The sequence below is a fragment of the Salvelinus sp. IW2-2015 genome, linkage group LG26, assembly GCF_002910315.2.
Source record: "Salvelinus sp. IW2-2015 linkage group LG26, ASM291031v2, whole genome shotgun sequence".
Lineage (NCBI taxonomy): Eukaryota > Metazoa > Chordata > Actinopteri > Salmoniformes > Salmonidae > Salvelinus > Salvelinus sp. IW2-2015.
Genome location: NC_036866.1, coordinates 16,559,634 through 16,581,439, shown reverse-complemented (window position 1 = coordinate 16,581,439; position 21,806 = coordinate 16,559,634). Strand labels below are relative to the sequence as shown.

The 21,806-nt window shown below is 42.1% G+C and overlaps 1 protein-coding gene across 2 annotated transcripts in view; it reads left to right on the top strand.

Annotated features, from left to right (window-relative positions):
• The first annotated feature begins 649 nt into the window (after positions 1 to 649).
• Positions 650 to 21,806, top strand: part of LOC111953086 (zinc finger CCHC domain-containing protein 14) — a 36,770-nt gene continuing 15,613 nt past the window's right edge. The window contains exons 1-3 of one of the 2 annotated variants that reach the window (XM_023972180.2): positions 650 to 2,340; positions 11,768 to 11,894; positions 21,574 to 21,644. In XM_023972180.2, the coding sequence (XP_023827948.1) occupies positions 1,699 to 2,340; positions 11,768 to 11,894; positions 21,574 to 21,644 (840 nt within the window). In that variant the 5' untranslated portion in view covers positions 650 to 1,698. The remainder of the gene's footprint in view (positions 2,341 to 11,767; positions 11,895 to 21,573; positions 21,645 to 21,806) is intronic. The other variant, XM_023972179.2, reaches the window with a different exon arrangement.

Genomic DNA, 21,806 nt, shown 5'->3' with positions numbered 1-21,806 from the left:
GCTCCTCTTACACTAATTTCAGTTTGCAAAGACATTTGAAGACAAAGGATGACATATGTGTCTGTCTTAAAAACAATCAACTTCTTCAACTCAAACACTTTAGAGGTTGACTTGCGCTTTACAAAGTACATACTCGTTTACCAAATCGGAGACGTGTATATTATGAGCGCATGTGAAAAAGATGTGTAGGCTAGTGTGCAGATAATTTTCTGACCAATCACACCAGCAGCTGGGGTTACTGACAAGCTGTAGTACACCCAATCGATGTGTATGTTTTTAGCTGATGGGTTTAGCTGGCAGTTTGGAATAATGTCACGTTCAAAACAACTGGGAACTCGAACATTTCAGATTTTCGACTTCAGAGCGTTCATGACAACTGGGAAATCGGAAAAAACGAGCATCGACTGGAAAAATATTTTGAACGGTCATCCAACTCGGAATTGCAAGTCGGAAACTCTGGCATCTTGCTAGATCTCAGACTTTACTACCTGAAGATGACTGACGTCATGATTTGACCTCGTTTTCCCCTAAGTTCACACTTGTCTTGAAAGCACCAAAGTTACCACACAGCTGTTTTTCGCGATTTCAGGGATATGACAGGATGTAAGGGGGAGGGGGGTATTACTTGAATTGCATTTCAAAACAGCTACGGGCTCTTTATAAAAAGGATAGGTCTAAACATTTGTCTTGTTCAAAACCACTGGGAACTCAAAACTCGGAAACGTCCGACTTCAGTGCGTTCAAGACAACTGGGAAATCTCCGACTGGTAAAAAAGTTTTGAACGGTCATCCAACTCGGAATTCGCTGTCGGAAACTCAGGCATATTTCTAGAGCTCCGACTTTCCGACCTGAAGATCTCTGACGTCATGATTTGACCTCGTTTTTTCCGAATTCCCAGTTGTTGTGAAAGCACCAATTGTTGTTATTCGTCTGGAACAAATCTGTACGCGTCCCTGGTTAAGTTTACGACCAATAGGATTTAACTAAATCGTTTGCGTTTAAACTTTAACTCCTAGGTTACTGGCTATAGTTTATAGGCTATATGCAGTTTATGGTCTTCTTTATTGGCAGACACTCAGAATTTCAACGAATACCGTGCGGATTCCCATCGAAAATTATTTTCTTACAGGGAATAAACGGAAAGTAGTGCCTTTGGCACTGGAAGTAAATGATCTATGTGTGTAATACTCATATGGTGTTTTTAATTTCAATCTACTTCATGTAGTACTTGTTCCATAATCGATTGACGTGGGGACCTCGGAGGGCTGGTCGAGAAAGCCTGGATGACTGGGTACTACGCTGAGCCTCGCAGTACAGTAACCCGACTCATGCTTTTGTTTATAGACTTTCAAGTGATTCTCGCTTTGGTTACATATTTCAACAATGTCGCAACTGGCCTGTAAACAAAGAAAGGCGACGTGCTGTAATTTATTTTCCAGAAAACTCATGGTCTTGGATAGTCTACATTGAATACGATTATTGTCAACCAAATAACCAGCGTCCTTGACCCAGGTGGACGTTTACTAACTGTTCAGGCACTCTAGTTCCTGCACGCTCTCTGTTTAAAGGTTAGGCTACTTGTACAGTAAATGGAGGTTTGTTTTGACACATTTTTGTCTTGCCATTTTATTATTGTTAGGCCTATTCGCAATCAACAAAATAATCCATGTTTAAACGTGTGAGTCGATTTGTTTAAAATGGTTGAAAATCGATGCTCCGTTCAAAGGGAAGGGGTCTACCGCTGGTTTTCGATATTGAACTCGGCCCAGAGAGCTGAGTTCATTTGTGGGCTTTTGGACCTCTGTGTTCCCATCGAACTACGCTTCCTCGGGTCGTGCTTGGAAGATTTAGCCCGCAAGGACTATCACTCCCTCAGGGATGCCGAGATCAAAGCCAACAACCCCGCTGACCTCTCGAACCTTACCAACATCACGGACGAGGTCGTGAGGAGCAAGCTGCTCATCTCCCTCGCACTTCTCAGCTCCGACAATCGAGAGGCGGCGGGTGTTCTCTTCCGAACGCTCACGCACATCGACAGCATCATAAACAACTACGGCCTGCAGCTCAACGATGGACAAACGGAGGAGCAGTTCCTTCTCCTCTTCACCATGGCATCCAATCACCCGGCTTTCAGCTTTCACCAGAAGCAGGTGCTAAGACAGGAGCTGACCCAGATCCAGGAGATCCTGCAGGTCACCTGTGGAGAGCAGCAGCCCGGGACTGGCGGCGGCGGCGGGACTGGAGCGCTGGCCACCCTGTCTCCCGCCACTAGCATCCCAACCTACATCACTGCGCCCACCCTCGACTCCTGTCAGGTCGGGTGTCCATGTTCTCATAAGGTAGGTAATATATTGTCCTCCCTGTTGTCACTTGATGGCCAGATATATGAATGGTATTGTGCCACTGACAAGTTTGAGCAACCATCCAAAACACAAAGTTCTAGGATAGCCTACACTTGTAGAAAATAGGTGCTATCTAGAACTTAAAAGTGTTCCCATATGAGAACCCTTTGAAGAACCCTTGTTGGTTCCAGGTAGAACCCTTTTGGTACCAAGTAGAACCGTTTTGGGTTCCATGTAGAACCCAACATGGATCCCAAAATGGTTCTACCTGGAACCAAAAATGTTTTTTACCTGGATCCAAAAAGCGTTCCCCCATGGGGACAGCCGAAGATCCCTTTTGGAACCCTTTTTTCTAAGAACGTACCTAACAAGCCAAAAAGTTAGTGAGTGTCAGTGCTAGGAGGCTAACCAGAATCATTCAACAGCTCCCTACACTGTTCCGGTTCTGGGAGTGATGCATCTTGTGGGACAGGCAGCTCTTGTACCCTCTTTTGGATGAAATGAGCATACAAGGGGACATTTTTTGTACATACACTGTTGGCCTACATTATTTATAACTGATTGAGAATAGATTGTTGTTACACTGTAACTACGCTAATATGCCTACACCTTTTACTTGTGTGGGTTTTTCCAAAAGTAGGAATAGAATGATAACATTCCCTTAGCCCTTCCCCCATTTCTAGGTCATGTTGAGACATACTAGGGCAATTCCACGATAACAGAAATGATGCCGAGACTCAGATAGTTGACTTTAAAATGTATGTCAAACAAAAACCACTGATTGCAAAGTTAATCAAACCATACAACTTAATGCACCAGGACGACTTAAGCATTTCCACAGTAAATTTTACAAAAACACATTTACTATTTTTTTGTCATTTAGCAGACACTCTTTTCCAGAGKAACTTACATGAGCAATTTTTTCACCTCGTCAACTCAGTGAATCGAACCAGCTACCTTTCAGTTACTGGCCCAACACTCTTAACCAAAAGGCTACCTACAGAACAGTGCAGATGCAAAGTTTGGTAACACAATGACTGCACAAACAGCACAAACCGACATTCTGTTATCAAAATTTGCATCTGCGCTGTTCTTCAAGTGTGTTTTTGTTAAATCTTCATGGACATTTTTTGAAGTGGTCCTGGTGCATATAGTTGTATGGTTTGTTTAACTTTGCAATTATTGGTTTTAGTTTGACATACATTTTGAGGTGAACTATCTGAATCTGGGCGTCATTCTGTTATCGTGGAATTGCCCACTACTAACAAATGTGACCTTAAAGGAATTAATTGAACTAAACAAACATGTTTTTTTTGGTCCCCCAGTGGCATGTCTGTCTGTTGTCCTCAACCATTGGTGTCCTGAACATTCACTCATACACTCTGTCTGTAGATTCAGCATGACTTTTTACCTCTCTGGACAACCAGATYTTAACACAGCAATGTGGGATTATGAAACCTTGTTAACAACATATACAGCTTTCTTTGCTTTTAGGATTGTGACATTTATTGCAAAAAGTTATAAATGATGTTATGCCATTTTAAGGGTCTTTTGTCGAGCATCAGGAATATTATTCTTGATTTAAAAAACACCTCAAGAAACATCTGGAAATGTCATTACCCTTCTATTTACAATATTACAGTGTGTGTTTTGTGTGTGTGTATGTGTGTTTGTTTGAGAGAGAAAGAGTGAAGAACACATAAAAGGCTAAATGTTATGCTTCAAAAGAAAAATTAACCTTACGGCTTCAATTGGATTTGAATACACAGACACAGGTTAACTTTTTTCTATTCTTAAACAAAGGCAGGATCATTACAAGTGCCTGTTTGTCAATGTGTTGAATCAGAGACACCCAGCAAACACAAAGGGCTGTTCAAACATGTGTTTGAGGGGAAAGTACCCTGGCTGCTCAAAGGAAAGCGCTTGGTTGTATTTAGTGTTTTGTTGGTCTTGGCCTCCATTAAGTGCAGGTCAGCACATTTCTCAATGCTGAAATCAATCCTGTGTGAGAGAGACTCAACACTCCAGTGAATCACCAGGAAGCTCTAGTCTAACTGCTGTTCTCTCTGACTGTTTGGAGAAGCCTTTACGTTAACCCTAACCCGATCAGACATGAAACATAGCTAAATAACACACACTCCTTAGTGGTGTTTCATTAATTTATCCATTAATTTATCTGCCATGACCATGTCCATTTCAGTTGTAAACCTAGCCCAGGCAGCAAGCATCTCTCCTAGCAGCAGGACCTTCCCTTTCCCCTGAGAAAAAGAGCAGATTTGGCAGGAATGGATGCGGATGTGGCAGTAGCACACTGTAAAGAACGCTTAATTGGTTTCAGAGCTTGTCTGTGTGTTGCTGTTGCTGCTTGGTTGAGCACGTGTGCTGTTTTACCTCTGCTCTTATACACATCAGCCTCACCACTTACAGGGCTTCAAAGAGGAAAGACGCAAAATACATAAAAAACATTTGTTTGTAATGAAGATATTTTGACTGCACAACTCTAGCTAAGACATTTTGCCGGTACATGTAAATAAATACAGAAGCAATAAGATTACTGGGCATATGAAAGTAAACACAAGCAGGACGACAGTCTCTTTCAACAGACCTTTTAAAACGGCTCTCCTTTCCAGGAAACTAGTTAGTATAGGTAAAGCCCTGTGTTTTGGTTTATCATTTTACAGAAATTAGAATTGAACCAAAAATGAAAGCAATTATCTGAGGATGGTGCTGGACCATCTGAAAGAAGAAGAAAATAGGACAGTATGTTGAAAAACCTTTAATAAAGGGTCAAATCCAGGTGATGTGACACGATTAACCAAAATACAGGGCCCTAGTTCAGAGTGCAGTGACTATTACTCTCCCCTAGCTGTCTTGACAGCCTTTCAAGATACCTAATCACAGAGCAAGCAGCACAGACACCTGCTCAGTGTGTCACAATACACAGTCTATGGTCAAAATGTATAAATCATAATCAAATCAAATCAAATTTATTTGTCACATACACATGGTTAGCAGATGTTAATGCAAGTGTAGCGAAATGCTTGTGCTTCTAGTTCCGACCATGCAGTAATATCTAACAAGTAATATAACTTAACAATTCCACAACAACTACCTTATACACACAAGTGTAAAGGAATGAATACGAATATGTACATAAAAATATATGAATGAGTGATGGTATAGAACGGCATAGGCAAYATGCAGTAGATGYTATAGAGTACAGTATATACATATGAGATGAGTAATGTAGGGTATGTAAACATAWAAAAGRGGCATTGTTTAAAGTGGCTAGTGATACATTCCATCAAGATGGCAAGATGCAGTAGATGGTATAGAGTACAGTATATACATATGAGATGAGAAATGTAGGGTATGGGAACATTATATAAAGTGGCATTGTTTAAAGTGGCTAGTGATACATTTAATTACATCAAGATGGCAAGATGCAGTAGATGGTATAGCGTACAATATATACATATGGGATGAGTAATGTAGGGTATGTAAACATTATATAAAGTGGCTAGTGATAAATTGATTACATCAATTTTTCCATTATTAAAGTGGCTGGAGTTGAGTCAGTATGTTGGCAGCAGCCACTCAATGTTAGTGATGGCTGTTTAACAGTCTGATCGCCTTGAGATAGAAGCTGTTTTTCAGTCTCTCGGTCCCCGCTTTGATGCACCTCTACTGACCTAGCCTTCTGGATGATAGCGGGGTGAACAGGCAGTGGCTCGGGTGATTGTTGTCCTTGATGATCTTTATGGCCTTCCTATGACATCGGGTGGTGTAGGTGTCCTGGAGGGCAGATAGTTTGCTCCCGGTGATGCGTTGTGCAGACCTCACTACCCTCTGGAGAGCCTTCCGGTTATGGGCGGAGCAGCTGCCGTACCAGGCGGTGATACAGCCCGACAGGATGCTCTCGATTGTGCATCTGTAAAAGTTTGGATGTTTTTGGTGACAAGCCYAATTTCTTCAGCCTCCTGAGGTAGAAGAGGCGCTGCTGCGCCTTCTTCACCACGCTGTCTGTGTGGGTGGACCATTTCAGTTTGTACGTGATGTGTACGCCGAGGAACTTAAAACTCTCCACCCTCTCCACTACTGTCCTGTCAATGTAGATAGGGGGCTGCTCCCTCTGCTGTTTCCTGAAGTCCACGATCATCTCCTTTGTTTTGTTGACATTGAGTGTGAGGTTATTTTCCTGACACCACACTCCGAGTGCCCTCACCTCCTCCCTGTAGGCCGTCTCGTTGTTGTTTGTAATCAAGCCTACCACTGTAGTGTAATCTGCAAACTTGATGATTGAGTTGGAGGCGTGCATGGCCACGCAGTCGTGGGTGAACAGGGAGTACAGGAGAGGGCTGAGAACGCACCCTTGTGGGGACCCAGTGTTGAGGGTCAGCGGGGTGGAGATGTTGTTAACTACCCTCACCACCTGGGGGCGGCCCGTCAGGAAGTCCAGGACCCAGTTGCACAGGGCGGGGTCGAGACCCATTTTAACAGTTTTGGAAACTTTAGAGTGTTTGCTATCCAAATCTACCAGTTATATGCATATCATATCTTCTGGGCCCGAGAAGCAGGCAGTTTAATTTGGGCATGCATTTCATCCAGAATTCCGAATGCTGCCCCCTACCCTAGAGAAGTTAAAAGCAGTGGTTTGCGCTTTCAGTTTTGCGCGAATGCTGCCATCAATCCACGGTTTCTGGTTGAGGAATGTTTTAATAGACGCTGTGGGTACAACATCACCGATGCACTTGTTAATAAAGTGGCCAGCACAAAGCCCGACCTCAAGCCTATAGAAAATTTGTGGGCAGAACAGAAAAAGCATGTGTGAGCAAGGAGGCCTACAAACCCGACACAGTTACACTAGCTCTGTCAGGAGGAATTGGCCAAAATTCACCCAACTTATTGTGAGACGCTTGTGGAAGGCTACCTGAAACGTTTGACCCAAGACAAACAATTTAAAGGCAARGCTACCAAATACTAATTGAGTGTATGTAAACTTCTGACCCACTGGGAATGTGATGAAAGAAATAAAAGCTGAAATAAATCATTCTCTCTACTATTATTCTGACATTTCACATTCTTAAAATAAAGTGGTGATCCTGACTGACCTAAGACAGGGAATTTTTCCAACGATTAAATGTCAGGAATTGTGAAAAACTGAGTTTAAATGTATTTGGCTAAGGTGTATGTAAACTTCCGACTTCAACTGTAGATTTTCAAGCAGATTTAAGTCAAAACTGATCTCGGCCATTCCATTCCGATAATGTTTTGTCCTGAAAAACTCCCCAGTACCTAACGATTATAAGCATACCCATAACATGATGAAGCCACCACTATGCTTGAAAATTTGGAGAGTGGTATTGGATTTGCCACAAACTTACAGTGCTTTCAGAAGGTATTCATATCCCTTTATTCATTCCACATTATGTGTTAGAGCCTGAATTCGAAAATGATGAATTATATTTTATTTCTCACCCAACTACACACAATACCRTATAATGACAAAGTGAAAATTCTTGTTTTGGAAAGTTTGGCAAATATCTCATTGACATACAGTACCAGTCAAAAGTTTGGACACACCTACTCATTCAATGGTTTTTCTTTATTTTTTTACTATTTTCTACATTGTAGAATAATAGTGAAGACATCAAAACTATTGAATAACACATTTGGAATCATGTAGTTACCAAAAAAGTGTTACTCATATCAAAATATTTTTTACATTTGAGATTCTTCAAAGTAGCCACCCATTGCCTTGATGACAGCTATGCACACTGTTGGCATTCTGTCAACCAGCTTCATGAGGTAGTCACCTGGAATGCATTTCAATGAACAGGTGTTCCTTGTTAAAAATGTATTTGTGGAATGTCTTTCCTTCTTAATGCGTTTGAGCCAATCAGTTGTGTTGTGACAAGGTAAGGGTGGTATACAGAAGACAGCCCTGTTTGGTAAAAGACCAAGCCCATATTATGGCAAGAACAGCTCAAATAAGCAAAGAGAAACAARAGTCCATCATTGCTTCAAGACATAAAGGTCAGTCAATACGGAAATTTTCTGTCGAGGTGTGATGACGTGGGGGTGCTTTGCTGGTGACACTGTCTGTGATTTATTTAGAATTCAAGGCACACTTAACCAACATGGCTACCACAGCATTCAGCAGCGATACGCCATCCCATCTGGTTTGCGCTTAAAACACACCTCAAGGCTGTGTAAGGGCTATTTGACCATAGAAGAAGAGTGATGGAGTGCTGCATCAGATGACCTGACCTCCACAATCATCCGACCTCAACCCAATTGAGATTGTTAGGGATGAGTTGGACTGCATAGTGAAGGAAAAGCAGCCGTCAAGCACTCAGCATACAGTGGGGGGGGAAAGTATTTAGTCAGCCACCAATTGTGCAAGTTCTCCCATATAAAAAGATGAGAGAGGCCTGTAATTTTCATCATAGGTACACTTCAACTAACAAACTGAGAAAAAAAATCCAGAAAATCACATTGTAGGATTTTTWATGAATTTATTTGCAAATTATGGTGGAAAATAAGTATTTGGTCACCTACAAACAAGCAAGATTTCTGGCTCTCACAGACCTGTAACTTCTTCTTTAAGAGACTAAATACTTTTTTGCCCCACTGTATGTGGGAACTCCTTCAAGACTGTTGGAAAGTTATTCCTCATGAATAAAGTTATTCCTTATTCCTCAGCTAGTTGAGAGAATTCCAAGAGTGTACAAAGCTGTCATCAATGCAAAGGGTGGCTAGTTTGAAGAATCTAAAATCTAAAATATATTTACATTTGTTTAACACTTTTTTGGTTACTACATGATTCCATATGTGTTATTTCATAGTTTTGATGTCTTCACTATTATTCTACAATGTAGAAAATAGTAAAAGTAAAGAAAAACACTTGAATGAGTAGGTGTGTCCAAACTTTTTACTTGTACTGTAAGTATTCACAACCCTGAGTCAATACTTTGTAGAAGCACCTTTGGCGGTGATTACAGCTTTGAGTCTTGGGTGTGTCTGTATAAGGTTTGCACATCTGGATTTGGGGTTTTTCTCCAATTTTTCCTTGCAGATTTTATCAAGCTCTGTGAAGTTAGATGGGGAGTGGCGGTGAACAGCAATCTTCAAGTCTTTCCACTGATTTTCAACAGGATTCAAGTATGGGATTTGGCTGGGCCACTCAAGGACTTTCACATTCTTGTTCTGAAGCCATTCTAGTGTTGCGTTGGCTGTATGCTTGGGGTCATTGTCCTGTTGGAATGTAAATCTTCGCCCTCCCAGTTTAAGGTCGTTTGCACTCTGAAGTACCTGTAAAGTGCATTCGGAAAGTATTCGCTTGTTCCACATTTTATGTATATAAAAAAAATCGGCATCTATCTACAGACGATACCCCATAATTACAAAGCAAAAAAAGGTTATAAAAACAGAAATGCCTTATTTACATAACTATTCAGACCCTTTGCTATGAGCATCCTSTTTTGATTGATCATCCTTGAGAACAAGATWGAACTCTTTGGCCTGAATGCCAAGCGTAACGTCTGGAAGAAACCTTACATTGAAGCATGGTGATGGCAGCATCATGCTGTGGAGATGTTTTTCAGCGGCCCTAAGCACACAGTCAAGACAATGCAGGAGTGGCTTTTGGACAAGTCTCTGAATWTCCTTGAGTGGTCCAGCCAGTGCCCGGACTTGAACCCYATCGAACATCTCCGGAGAGACCTGAAAATAACTGTGCAGGGACTCTCCCCATTCAACCTGACAGAGCTTGAGAGGATCTGCAGAGAATAATGGGAGAAAGTCCCTAAATACAGGTGTGCCAAGCATGTAGCGTCATACCCAAGAAGACTCGAGGCTGTAATCGCTGCCAAAGGTGCTTCAAGAAAGTACTGAGTAAAGGGTCTAAATATTTATGTAAATGGYATTTTTAATACATTTGCAAACATTTCTAAAAACCTGTTTTTGCTTTGTCATTATGCGGTATTGTGTGTACATTGATGAGGGGAAAAAACGATTTCATACATTTTTGAAGAAAGCTGTAACGTAACAAAATGTGGAAAAYGTCAAGGGGTCTGAATACTTTCTGAATGCACTGTATTATGTGACTTGGTAAGCACATTTTTACTCCTGAACTTATTTAGGCTTGCCATAGCAAAGGGGTTGAATACTTACTGACTCAAGACATTCTCTTTTCATTTTTTAATTTATTTCTAAAATGTTCTACAAACAAAATTCCACTTTGACATTATGGGGTATTGTGTGTAGATCAGTGACACACAATCTCAATTTAATAAATTTTAAATTCAGGATGTAACACAACAAAATTATGTGGAAGAAGTAAAGGGGTGTGAATACTTTCTGAAGGCACTGTATTCCTCATAACAATTCTATGTCTGAGATCTACAGACTGTTCCTTGGACTGTTCCTTGGAATTACAGATAATTGTATTTCTGGGGTGCAGAGATAAAGTAGTCGTTTAATAATGATGTTAAAATGTCACGCCCTGACCTTAGAGATCCTTTTTATGTCTCTATTTTGGTTTGGTCAGGGTGTGAGTTGGGGTGGGAATTCTATGTTCTATTATTTGTATTTCTACGTTTTGGCCGGGTAGGGTTCTCAATCAGGGACAGCTGTCTATCGTTGTCTCTGATTGAGAACCATACTTAGGTAGCCCTTTTTCCCACCTGTCTTTGTGGGAAGTTGACTTTGTTTATGGCACATAGCCTTTAGCTTCACGGTTTGTTTTGTAGTGTTTATTGTTTTGGTCGGCGTATTTTCTAATAAAAAGAACATGTACGCTCACCACGCTGCACCTTGGTCCACTTCTGTTGACGGCCGTGACATAAACACTATTATTGCACACCGAGTGAGTCCCTGCAACTTATTATGTGACTTCTTTAGCACATTTTTACTTGCCATAACGAATGTTGAATACTTACTGACTCATGACATTTCAGCCTGTCTTTTTTAAATTAATTTGAAAACATTAAAAAAACATAATTCCACTTTGACAGTACAGGGTATTGTGTGTAGGCCAGTGACACAAAATATAAATGTAATACATTTTAATTCAGGCTGTAACACAACAAATGTGGAAAAAGTCAAAGGGTATAAATACTTTCAGAAGGCACTGTATGTGATGACAATGATTTTCTATGTTTTGTATTGAAAAATATAGTGTCCTAAGAAAATGACCCCATAGGATGTCATCAGAGGTAATTTTCAAATAAAGTCAGTGATTTCCAAAAGTCTGTGAGTGTGATCCTGTCTCTTACCTCTTTAAGGCATAATACACGAGGGAGATGATTATATGACAGTAGGGCAGTCTGAATGACAGTCAAGGTGCTGAAGGTTTAGTAACCCTAACCCTCTAACCATGATATTAACCTACTTGGCATGACCTTTGACCCATGTTTCACAGACACTGCACCGAGAGGTCGGGGCAGGGCGAGGGAACGAGGGAATTGTCCCAGAATCCATGCCTCACATGCCATCTCTCTCATGCAAGGAGCTGCCAGTCAAGGTGCATGTTGGGAAACCCAGCAAAGGTGAGAAACATAACTTTTCTCTGTCATGCTTATCCACAGAACTCTCTCARACTAATTTACTTTATATACGAACGAGACAAGGACAGGACATTCCAGAGACAGTAAGGGTCAAGGTTCACTCCAACAACGTCACACATGGGAATCTGTAGTTCTTGAGATCACAGGTGTTCCGTTGTCGCTCATACAGTACGTGTCTTTGGAGGAAGCAGTTCGGTTACAGATGTAGGATCTTAATTTGATCACTCATTTGTTGCTTAGAATTTTCCTGCACAGCTGGAAATGCAAACTTGTAGTGTATTCAAGGTATAAAAGTATTCTAAAGTTTGTAGTTTTCACTTTAAAATGCCAGACTTGCTTTGCCCTAATGAAAAATGTATCAACACCTGCAAGAAATATCCATTAATAATAATCCACATAATAATTTCCATTTCCTTTTGCTGCAGGATTATTTTCCTTTTGAAGCAAACTGGCTGAAATTAAGATCCTACATCAGTAGTTGTCAGACAGATCATGCTTTTTAGTTGTGTCAGCCACTCACACATGCACCCAGAACAAGAAACCACATGCTGAAATACCGATATCGACCAACCAGGCTCCTTGAGGAATGTGGAGGCATGATTGCCCTATGGCCCTCCCCCAATCAGAAGGAGAGAGAGAAGGTTGCTCATTAATCTAGTTCTCAACCTGAGGGAGTGCTGGCCGTGTGCCATGAAGGGCATCAGTGTTATGTTTTACACACTGCTACGCTGCTCCAGTCTGGAGGGAGCAGCTGCTGCAGGAATCTCCCATCATCCTCGGTTTCACACTTCTCATTCTCCCATTCACCCATTCACACTGTACATACTACTGAACAGTTCCACTGCTATGTGGAATGATGTTTAAAACTTTTACTCTACTAGAGTGTCACTTAGGTATTGAGGTATTTGTTATGACGGGGAATACTGCTATTCAATGAGAGTGTAGCAGATTGTTATTTTTCTCCTTAGTACAACATTTGTAAATATTTGCTGCCATAGGCTCTGAATAGACCTGAATAGACAACTTGTATGCATGCACAGCCAGAAAGAAACAAACTCACAAAGGGCCATGCTTGTTTGGATTTGGATGATACTGTTGCTTGGGATTGTTTTCAGGTCACATACACTACAGCTATAAATATTGTATGTTTCTTAGTTGTCTGCATGTTTTTTTTGTCTTTCTCTTCTCTCTTTTTTCTTGTTGACTAGACCAAAACCCAGATGTTCACTCCAAACGTGGTCACATGTTATGTAATTCACAAGACACATTTTCTCCTCCAGTTTTGGAAATCTTTACCTGGAGGTAGGAGGGGCTTGGTGGACAATGATGACCTCAGCAATGCCATTTTTCTCTGAAATCCTGACAATAGTAGGAAGTAGATGTTACTACAGTAGAAGAGATCTACATCTGTTTTAGATTCTCCTTCTTTGATACACTGTGTCTTATTTTGAGGTCCTTCTTTCTATACTATAGGCACCACTTGACTGGTCAATGAATTGTACAGTAACATTTGTAGCGACGTGTTGTTTTAATGTCATATAAGAAAACAATGTTGAACATCCTTTTACTGTCTGTCTATAAGTTCTTCCAAGCTCTCTCGCTCTCTAAGACAAATGGTCATAAAATTGACCCTTCACACCTAGGTATGATACATTGTTACGTCACAGGACTGCAAAAGGACTCTGATGTCTCCCACCTCACTCTCTTATCCTGCTGGACCTCTCAAGTTGGACCTCTCTCGAGGAGGGAGATGAACCTCCATCTTCAGTAGACTGACCACAGGGCCTGGACCTTAGCCTTTAATGGCAAGAACTGGTGAATTTACCTTAGTGAAAGTACATTTTAGGAAATAGTACCTTTAATCCAGTACAGACATTGGTGCGGAAGAGCCCATGCACTAAACAGTCTCAGAAGGAGACAGTCTTTAAAGAGCTTGTGTACTCCTGAACAGTACATTTAAGCTAACCTTCTTCAAGGAAAGAGGGAGAAGATGATTTAGAGCACAGCCTCTGCAACTCAAAGGAAGAGCCAGCAGAAAGTAGCGAGAAACCACCACCAAGGAACCCCTCAACTCAGGACTAAGGACACACCGCCATCTTTCCTTTGTTCACTTCCATGCGGCCTAACCAGAGCCAAGGACAACAGACTAGAGGTCGACCAATTATGATTTTTCAACGCCGATACCGATACCGATTATTGGAGGACCAAAAAAGACGATACCGATTAATCGGCCGATTTTTAAGAATGTATTTGTAATAATGACAATTACAACAATACTGAATGAACATTTAAATTTGGTTTAAATAATGCAAAAACAAAGTGTTGGAGAAGAAAGTAAAAGTGCAATATGTGCCATTCAATGCTATGTCATAATTATGTAAAATTCTGGTAAATTAGTTCGCAATGAGCCAGGCGGCCCAAACTGTTGCATATACCCTAACTCTGCGTGCAATGAACGCAAGAGAAGTGACACAATTTCACCTGGTTAATATTGCCTGCAAACCTGGATTTCTTTTAGCTAAATATGCAGGTTTAAAAATATATACTTCTGTGTATTGATTTTAAGAAAGGCATTGATGTTTATGGTTAGGTACACGTTGGAGCAACGACAGTCCTTTTTCGCGAATGCGCACCGCGTCGATTATATGCAACGCAGGACACGCTAGATAAACTAGTAATATCATCAACCATGTGTAGTTATAACTAGTGATTATGATTGATTGATTGTTTTTTATAAGATAAGTTTATGCTAGCTAGCAACTTACCTTGGCTTCTTACGGCATTCGCGTCACAGGCGGGCTCCTCGTGAGGCAGGTGGTTAGAGCGTTGGACTTGTAACCGTAAGGTTGCAAGATTGAATCCCTGAGCTGACAAGGTAAAAATCTGTCGTTCTGCCCCTGAAACAGGCAGTTAACCACCGTTCCTAGGCCGTCATTGAAAATAAGAATGTGTTCTTCTGACTTGCCTAGTTAAATAAAGGTGTAAAAAGAAAAAAAACTTTTTTTATTTTTTATCGCCGTCCAAAATTACCGATTTCCGATTGTTATGAAAACTTGAAATCGGCCATTCCGATTAATCGGTCGACCTCTACAACAGACTTTGTTCACAGACTGAGAATCACATCTTTATTATTCAGATATCTTGAGGTCTCTTTCTTGTCTTTCGTTCTATTTCCTACCTTTTCATGATCCCTCTCATTATGTTTGTAAATATTTTGATTAGCGTTATTAGCTGTTGATTGTACAGTCGTGGCCAAAAGTTTTGAGAATGACACAATTTAATTTCCACAACGTTTGCTGCTTCAGTGTCTTTAGATATTTTTGTCAGATGTTACTATGGAATACTGAAGTATAATTACAAGCATTTCATAAGTATCAAAGGCTTTTATTGACATTACATGAAGTTGATGCAAAGAGTCAATATTTGCAGTGTTGACCCTTCTTTTTCAAGACCTCTGCAATCTGCCTGGCATGCTGTCAATTAACTTCTGGACCACATCCTGACTGATGGCAGCCCTTTCTTGCATAATCAATGCTTGGAGTTTGTCAGAATTTGTGGGGTTTTGTTTGTCCACCCGCCTCTTGAGGATTGACCACAAGTTCTCAATGGGATTATGGTCTGGGGAGTTTCCTGGCCATGGAACCAAAATATCGATGTTTTGTTCCCCAAGCCACTTAGTTATCAGTTTTGCCTTATGGCAAGGTGCTCCATCATGCTGGAAAAGGCATTGTTCGTCACCAAACTGTTCCTGGATGGTTGGGAGAAGTTGCTCTCGGAGGATGTGTTGGTACCATTCTTTATTCATGTCTGTGTTCTTAGGCAAAATTGTGAGTGAGCCCACTCCCTTGGCTGAGAAGCAACCCCACACATGAATAGTCTCAGGATGCTTTACTGTTGGCATGAGACAGGACTGATGGTAGCGCTCACCTAGTCTTCTCCGGACAAGCTTTTTTRCGGATGCCCCAAACAATTGGAAAGGGGATTCATCAGAGAAAATGACTTTACCCCAGTCCTCAGCAGTCCAATCCCTGTACCTTGTGCAGAATATCAGTCTGTCCCTGATGTTTTTCCTGGAGAGAAGTGGCTTCTTTGCTGCCCTTCTTGACACCAGGCCAAAAGGAACACTTATGTGAGAATGATATTCATTGACTACAGCTCAGCGTTCAACACCATAGTACCCTCAAAGCTCATCACTAAGCTAAGGATCCTGGGACTAAATACCTCTCTCTGCAATTAGATCCTGAACTTCCTGACGGGCCGCACCCAGGTGGTGAGGGTAGGTAGCAACACATCTGCCACACTGATCCTCAACACTGGAGCTCCCCAGGGGTGTGTGCTCAGTCCCCTCCTGTACTCCCTGTTCACCCACGACTGCGTGGCAAGGCACGACTCCAACACCATCATTACATTTGCTGACGACACAACAGTGGTAGGCCTGATCACCGACAACGACGAGACAGTCTGTAGGGAGGAAGTCAGAGACCTGGCCGGGTGGTGCCAGAATAACAACTTATCCCTCAACGTAACCAAGACTAAGGAGATGATTGTGGACTACAGGAAAATGAGGACCGAGCACGCCCCCATTCTCATCGACGGGGCTGTAGTGGAGCAGGTTGAGAGCTTCAAGTTCCTTAGAGTCCACATCAACAACAAACTAGAATGGTCCAAACACACCAAAACAGTCGCGAAGAGGGCACGACAAAGCCTATTCCCCCTCAGGAAACTAAAAAGATTTGGCATGGGTCCTGAGATCCTCAAAAGGTTCTACAGCTGCAAGTTCGAGAGCATCCTGACTGGTTGRATCACTGCCTGYAARGGCAACTGCTTGGCCTCTGACCGCAAGGCACTACAGAGGGTAGTGCGTACGGCCCAGTACATCACTGGGGCTAAGCTGCCTGCCATCCAGGACCTCTACAGCAGGCGGTGTCAGAGGAAGGCCCTAAAAATTGTCAAAGACCCCAGCTACCCCAGTCATAGACTGTTCTCTCTACTACCTCATGGCAAGCGCTACCGGAGTGCCAAGTCTAGGACAAAAAGGCTTCTCAACAGTTTTTACCCACAAGCCATAAGACTCCTGAACAGGTAATCAAATGGCTACCCGGACTATTTGCATTGTGTTCCTCCCCCCAACCCCTCTTTACGCTGGTGCTACTCTCTGTTTATCATATATGCATAGTCACTTTAACTATACATTCATGTACATACTACCTCAATCAGCCTGACTAACTCACTACTTTTATAGCCTCACTACTGTATATTCCTGTCTTTTTACTGTTGTTTTATGTCTTTACCTACCTATTGTTCACCTAATACCTTTTTTTGCACTATTGGTTAGAGCCTGTAATTAAGCATTTCACTGTAATGTCTCACTGTAAGGTCTACACCTGTTGTATTCAGCGCACGTGACAAATAAACTTTGATTTGATTTCATCCTCCTCACTGTGTGTGCAGATGCTCTCACACCTGCCTGCTGCCATTCCTGAGCAAGCTCTGTACTGGTGGTGCCCCGATCGRGCAGCTGAATCAACTTTAGGAGACGGTCCTGGCGCTTGCTGGACTTTCTTGGGCACCCTGAAGCCTTCTTCACAACAATTGAACCGCTCTCCTTGAAGTCCTTGATGATCCGATAAATGGTTGATTTAGGTGCAATCTTACTGGCAGCAATATCCTTGCCTGTGAAGCCCTTTTCGTGCAAAGCAATGATGACGGCACGTGATGACGGCACTTGCAGGTAACCATGGTTAWCAGAGGAAGAACATTGATTCCAAGCACCACCCTCCTGAAGCTTCCAGTCGGTTATTTGAACTCAATCAGCATGACAGAGTGATCTCCAGCCTTGTCCTCATCAACACTCACACCTGTGTTAACGAGAGAATCACTGACATGATGTCAGCTGGTCCTTTTGTGGCAGGGCTGAAATCCAGTGGAAATATTTTGGGGGGATTCAGTTCATTTGCATGGCAAAGAGGGACTTTGCAATTAATTGCAATTCATCTGATCACTCTTCATAACATTCTGGAGTATATGCAAATTGCCATCATACAAACTGAGGTAGGAGACTTTGTGAAAATGAATATTTGTGTCATTCTCAAAACTTTTGGCCACGACTGTATAAAGAACTGTATAAAGAACTTGTATTTGTCTAGTTATTTTGGGAAAGAACTCCAATTGATTCTCAAAGAATTCATACCTTCATATTCATCAATTTATAAATGTATTACTATTATTCAAATTTTTGTCTTATAGAGTTATTGTAAATAACTCACAAGTCAGGCCTACTTAGATGACCAATTTTGTCCAAGAAAGGACTGGTGCCCCGTTAATAATTTAGATACTACCTTACATGTAATATTTTGAACTCAGGTTACCCAAACTGTATAATGGTATAATGAGTCAGTGTGTAGGAATGTCTTCTATCTGAGGGTAGTTTAAGTATGGGTTGATAGTTAAGGGTGTTAGAGGATTAAGGAGTTGATAGTTAGAGGAGCAGATTAAGCTGAGGGCTGATATTGCTTTGAAAGGAGCAGGTCTCTCCATTACTCAGTAGGATTGGCCTCTCCCCTCTCTGGTAACCCAATGCTGGGCTAGCTACACTACCTCATGGCTAGGGCTGCATGCCTGTCATCACACAGCACAAAGCAGGACGAACATACCTCCACACACGCACACACACAGCAGCGAGGGTGCACTTGTTATTCAAACATGTAGATAGTGAGGGACTTAATTTGTAATGCCATCTTGGTTTTGGTGTCATTATCATACTACACACACCACATGAAATGTGCTGATAATGTAAAAAAGACAAACACTGTCACTGTTGATTAGTCACTTTGTGTGTCTCTGTGTGCCAGTGTATTGCACAGGGTATAATATGTAACCAGATCTGTTTGAATGGTAGTATGCCCTGGATTAATGAGTCTGGCACCAGGCATATGGAGCCTCCAGCACCTACTACCTACTGAGAACAGGCAGGGTGCTGAGAGAGAGGCTGGGTGGCATGGCAGAGGGTACAGGTTACCTGGGTGGCAGAGCAGGGGACTGAGGGAGAGGGACGACCTGACGAGGCAGGGTGGCAGAGCAGGGGACTGAGGGAGAGGGACGACCTGGTGCAGGGTGGCTTGGTATGCAACAGGGTGCTGAGGGAGATGGACTGCCTGGGTGGGTGAGAAGGACCGGGACATGGCTAGGTTACATGTGAGTACATGGCTTGGGTTACTACTGTGTAGTACAGGATGTGGTTGAGAGGAGATGAACTCTGTCCCTTAGGTTGAGGATGTGTGTGTTGGAGGAGGTTGGAGATCTGTGAGCTTAGCTTTGGCTGAGTGGTGGGTGGAGGGAGGAGTTAGTGTGTGGTAGATAAACTGAGTTTGCACATTAAGAGGTATGCTTTTTGGGTTAAGATGGTGTATTTTGAAAGACTAGCGCTGTGAGAAAGGGCAGAAAGGTGCATAGGTGTTTAAATCTTACAAGCTGTCCCCAGATCTGTTCCTGGACTGATGTCACTTGGCCGTCCTTATTTTCCTCAGTGTTCGTAATATGTTTAATTTCACCTTAGTGGGTTTTTAGACTACAGACTTAGGAAATTCCTAGAAACATTGTATCACAGTTGAATTCAAATAGGAAATCTGGCCCATTATCAGTACTGGAAGAAGTTTTTGGATGAAGTTGGTCCTACGCATCAGTTTGGACCAGAGAGGATCTCTTGGCTGAAGTGGTTGTTGTTGGTTTAGGAGTTAACTCACATACTTGTCCTCAGGGTTATTAGGTTATTTTAGCTATGAGATATGAATAGCAGTCAATGTCTTTTTCTTTCTCATCACCACGCCTTCACTCTGTTTTCGGAGAGTGATGCTTTAACACAGATAATAATACACACTGCCCTCCTGTCTACACCAGACAGTCATGGGAAAAATGACTAGCATATTTTGGAAACCTTGAATAAGTCCATGTAACTAAGCGATTAAACAGTGAAAGAAGAGGAATTCTTGCCAGTAGGTCACCTGTAGTGCAATGCTCTGAATCTGGAAAGATACTAAGATAGCAGCACTCAGTTTGTCTCTGAGAATGTAGGCCTAACTGATAACAGGTGAATGTGCATGGTCAATTCTCCACATGCAGCCTTTGGCTATGTATGATCAGACTATACCAACTCATCTCAATTAAAAGTCAACTAACCATTTGTTTTCAGGGTGTAGATGAATATTCAGTTGCCTTACAGTAACATGGGTGATATGCTAAACCTAACTAAGGAGGGGATTGTGTCTGTGTAAACTCTGCTGTGAGTGAGAGTGATATTAGGTCAGTGCTATTGTCTCTGGCTACTGTCTGGTTCTGTATGGTTTGAACATGGGCAGGGTAAGGAGCTCACAAAGGAGAGAGGGTTCAGCACAGACAGCATGACATACAGTACTGTAGTTCCTCCTCTGTCCACACTCCAGAAGCACACATGTCACATTCACTTTCCCCACTTACTCACCTTTCTTTTCTACACACTGTCCCTACTCTCTCTTTCACTTACTCACCTTTCTTTTCTACACACTGTTCGTATTCTCTCTTTCACTTACTCACCTTTCTTTTCTACACACTGTCCCTACTCTCTCTTTCACTTACTCACCTTTCTTTTCTACACACTGTTCATACTCTCTTTCACTTACACACTCACACAATGGGTTCGACCCTGCTGCTTCTGTATTGATCTTGATGGAAGTTCTCGAGAGTAATGAAGGTTTGAGTGGGTGGTTAGGTAGGAGAAGGCAGGCAAGCAGTCTTACAATGAGGAGGCCTATAGACTTTCTGCTCTGCTCCTCAAAACATTCCAGATAAGTTCACACTCGCCCGCCAGGGGTGAGGCCCTTTCCTGGCCTGACTGAGACCCAACCCCCTGGAGAAGTAGTGACAGGAGGTTTTTCACAATATTTAGTCATTTCTGATCCCCTCAGATAGGAGGCTTTCAGCACAGAGCTTCATTCAGCTAGCTAGCACCTCTCCCAATGCTAATACACAACAGAGGAAGTGCTGAGTCTGCAGGGTATATTTAACACACAGACCAGTGTGTGTGTGTAATCTACTGTGTGTGTGTGTTTATGAGTGTTGTGTATGTGATTTCAGAGGGTGTGTGTGTTCTCTGAATCTCTGCAGAGCTCAGCCAAAATGTCACTGGCAGGATCCCTAAAATGTGCCGTTAATCCAACCATAAATCTAGATTATCCTCCTATCACTGTTTCTCTCCATTGCTCTCTCTTTCTTTCTACCTAGTTTCTCTATCTGTATGCTCCCTCTAGTTTTTTTTGTTCTTTCTCTCTGTCTTCCTCTGAACTCTTTCCAATTTTCCTGTGGTTCTATGAGATTGCCAGTTTAAAGTGTTTAATATGTTTTAAATGAACACCAGGTGATATCGTTCCCTGTGATTTTCCCTCTCTGAACTCAGACATTTGATTTAATTACATATATTTGGTGCCAAAACAACATGTGTCTGTGGCTGAATCAGCCTTGAAGGCACAACCTACAGCAGAGCTAATAGTACCACTAATCACTCAATTTCGTCTAGCACGTGCTAGCATACTCTAGCATGGTATAATGTAGGACTCTAAAGCACATGATGCTCTTAGTTTGTTAGACGATATTATCAGATAATTAGAATTATCATTTGTTTGTATTTCAGTGAACATAGAGAGGATAGACCTGAGGGGGGTAACCAACAAGGGGGGGAAACCAAGTGAATATATGCTTGAGGTAGTACACACCATAACCACACACCACACACACACACCACACACACCACACACACACCACACACACCACACCACCACACACACCACACACAACACACACACACACACACAAACACACACACACCACACACCACACACACACACACACCCACACACACCACAG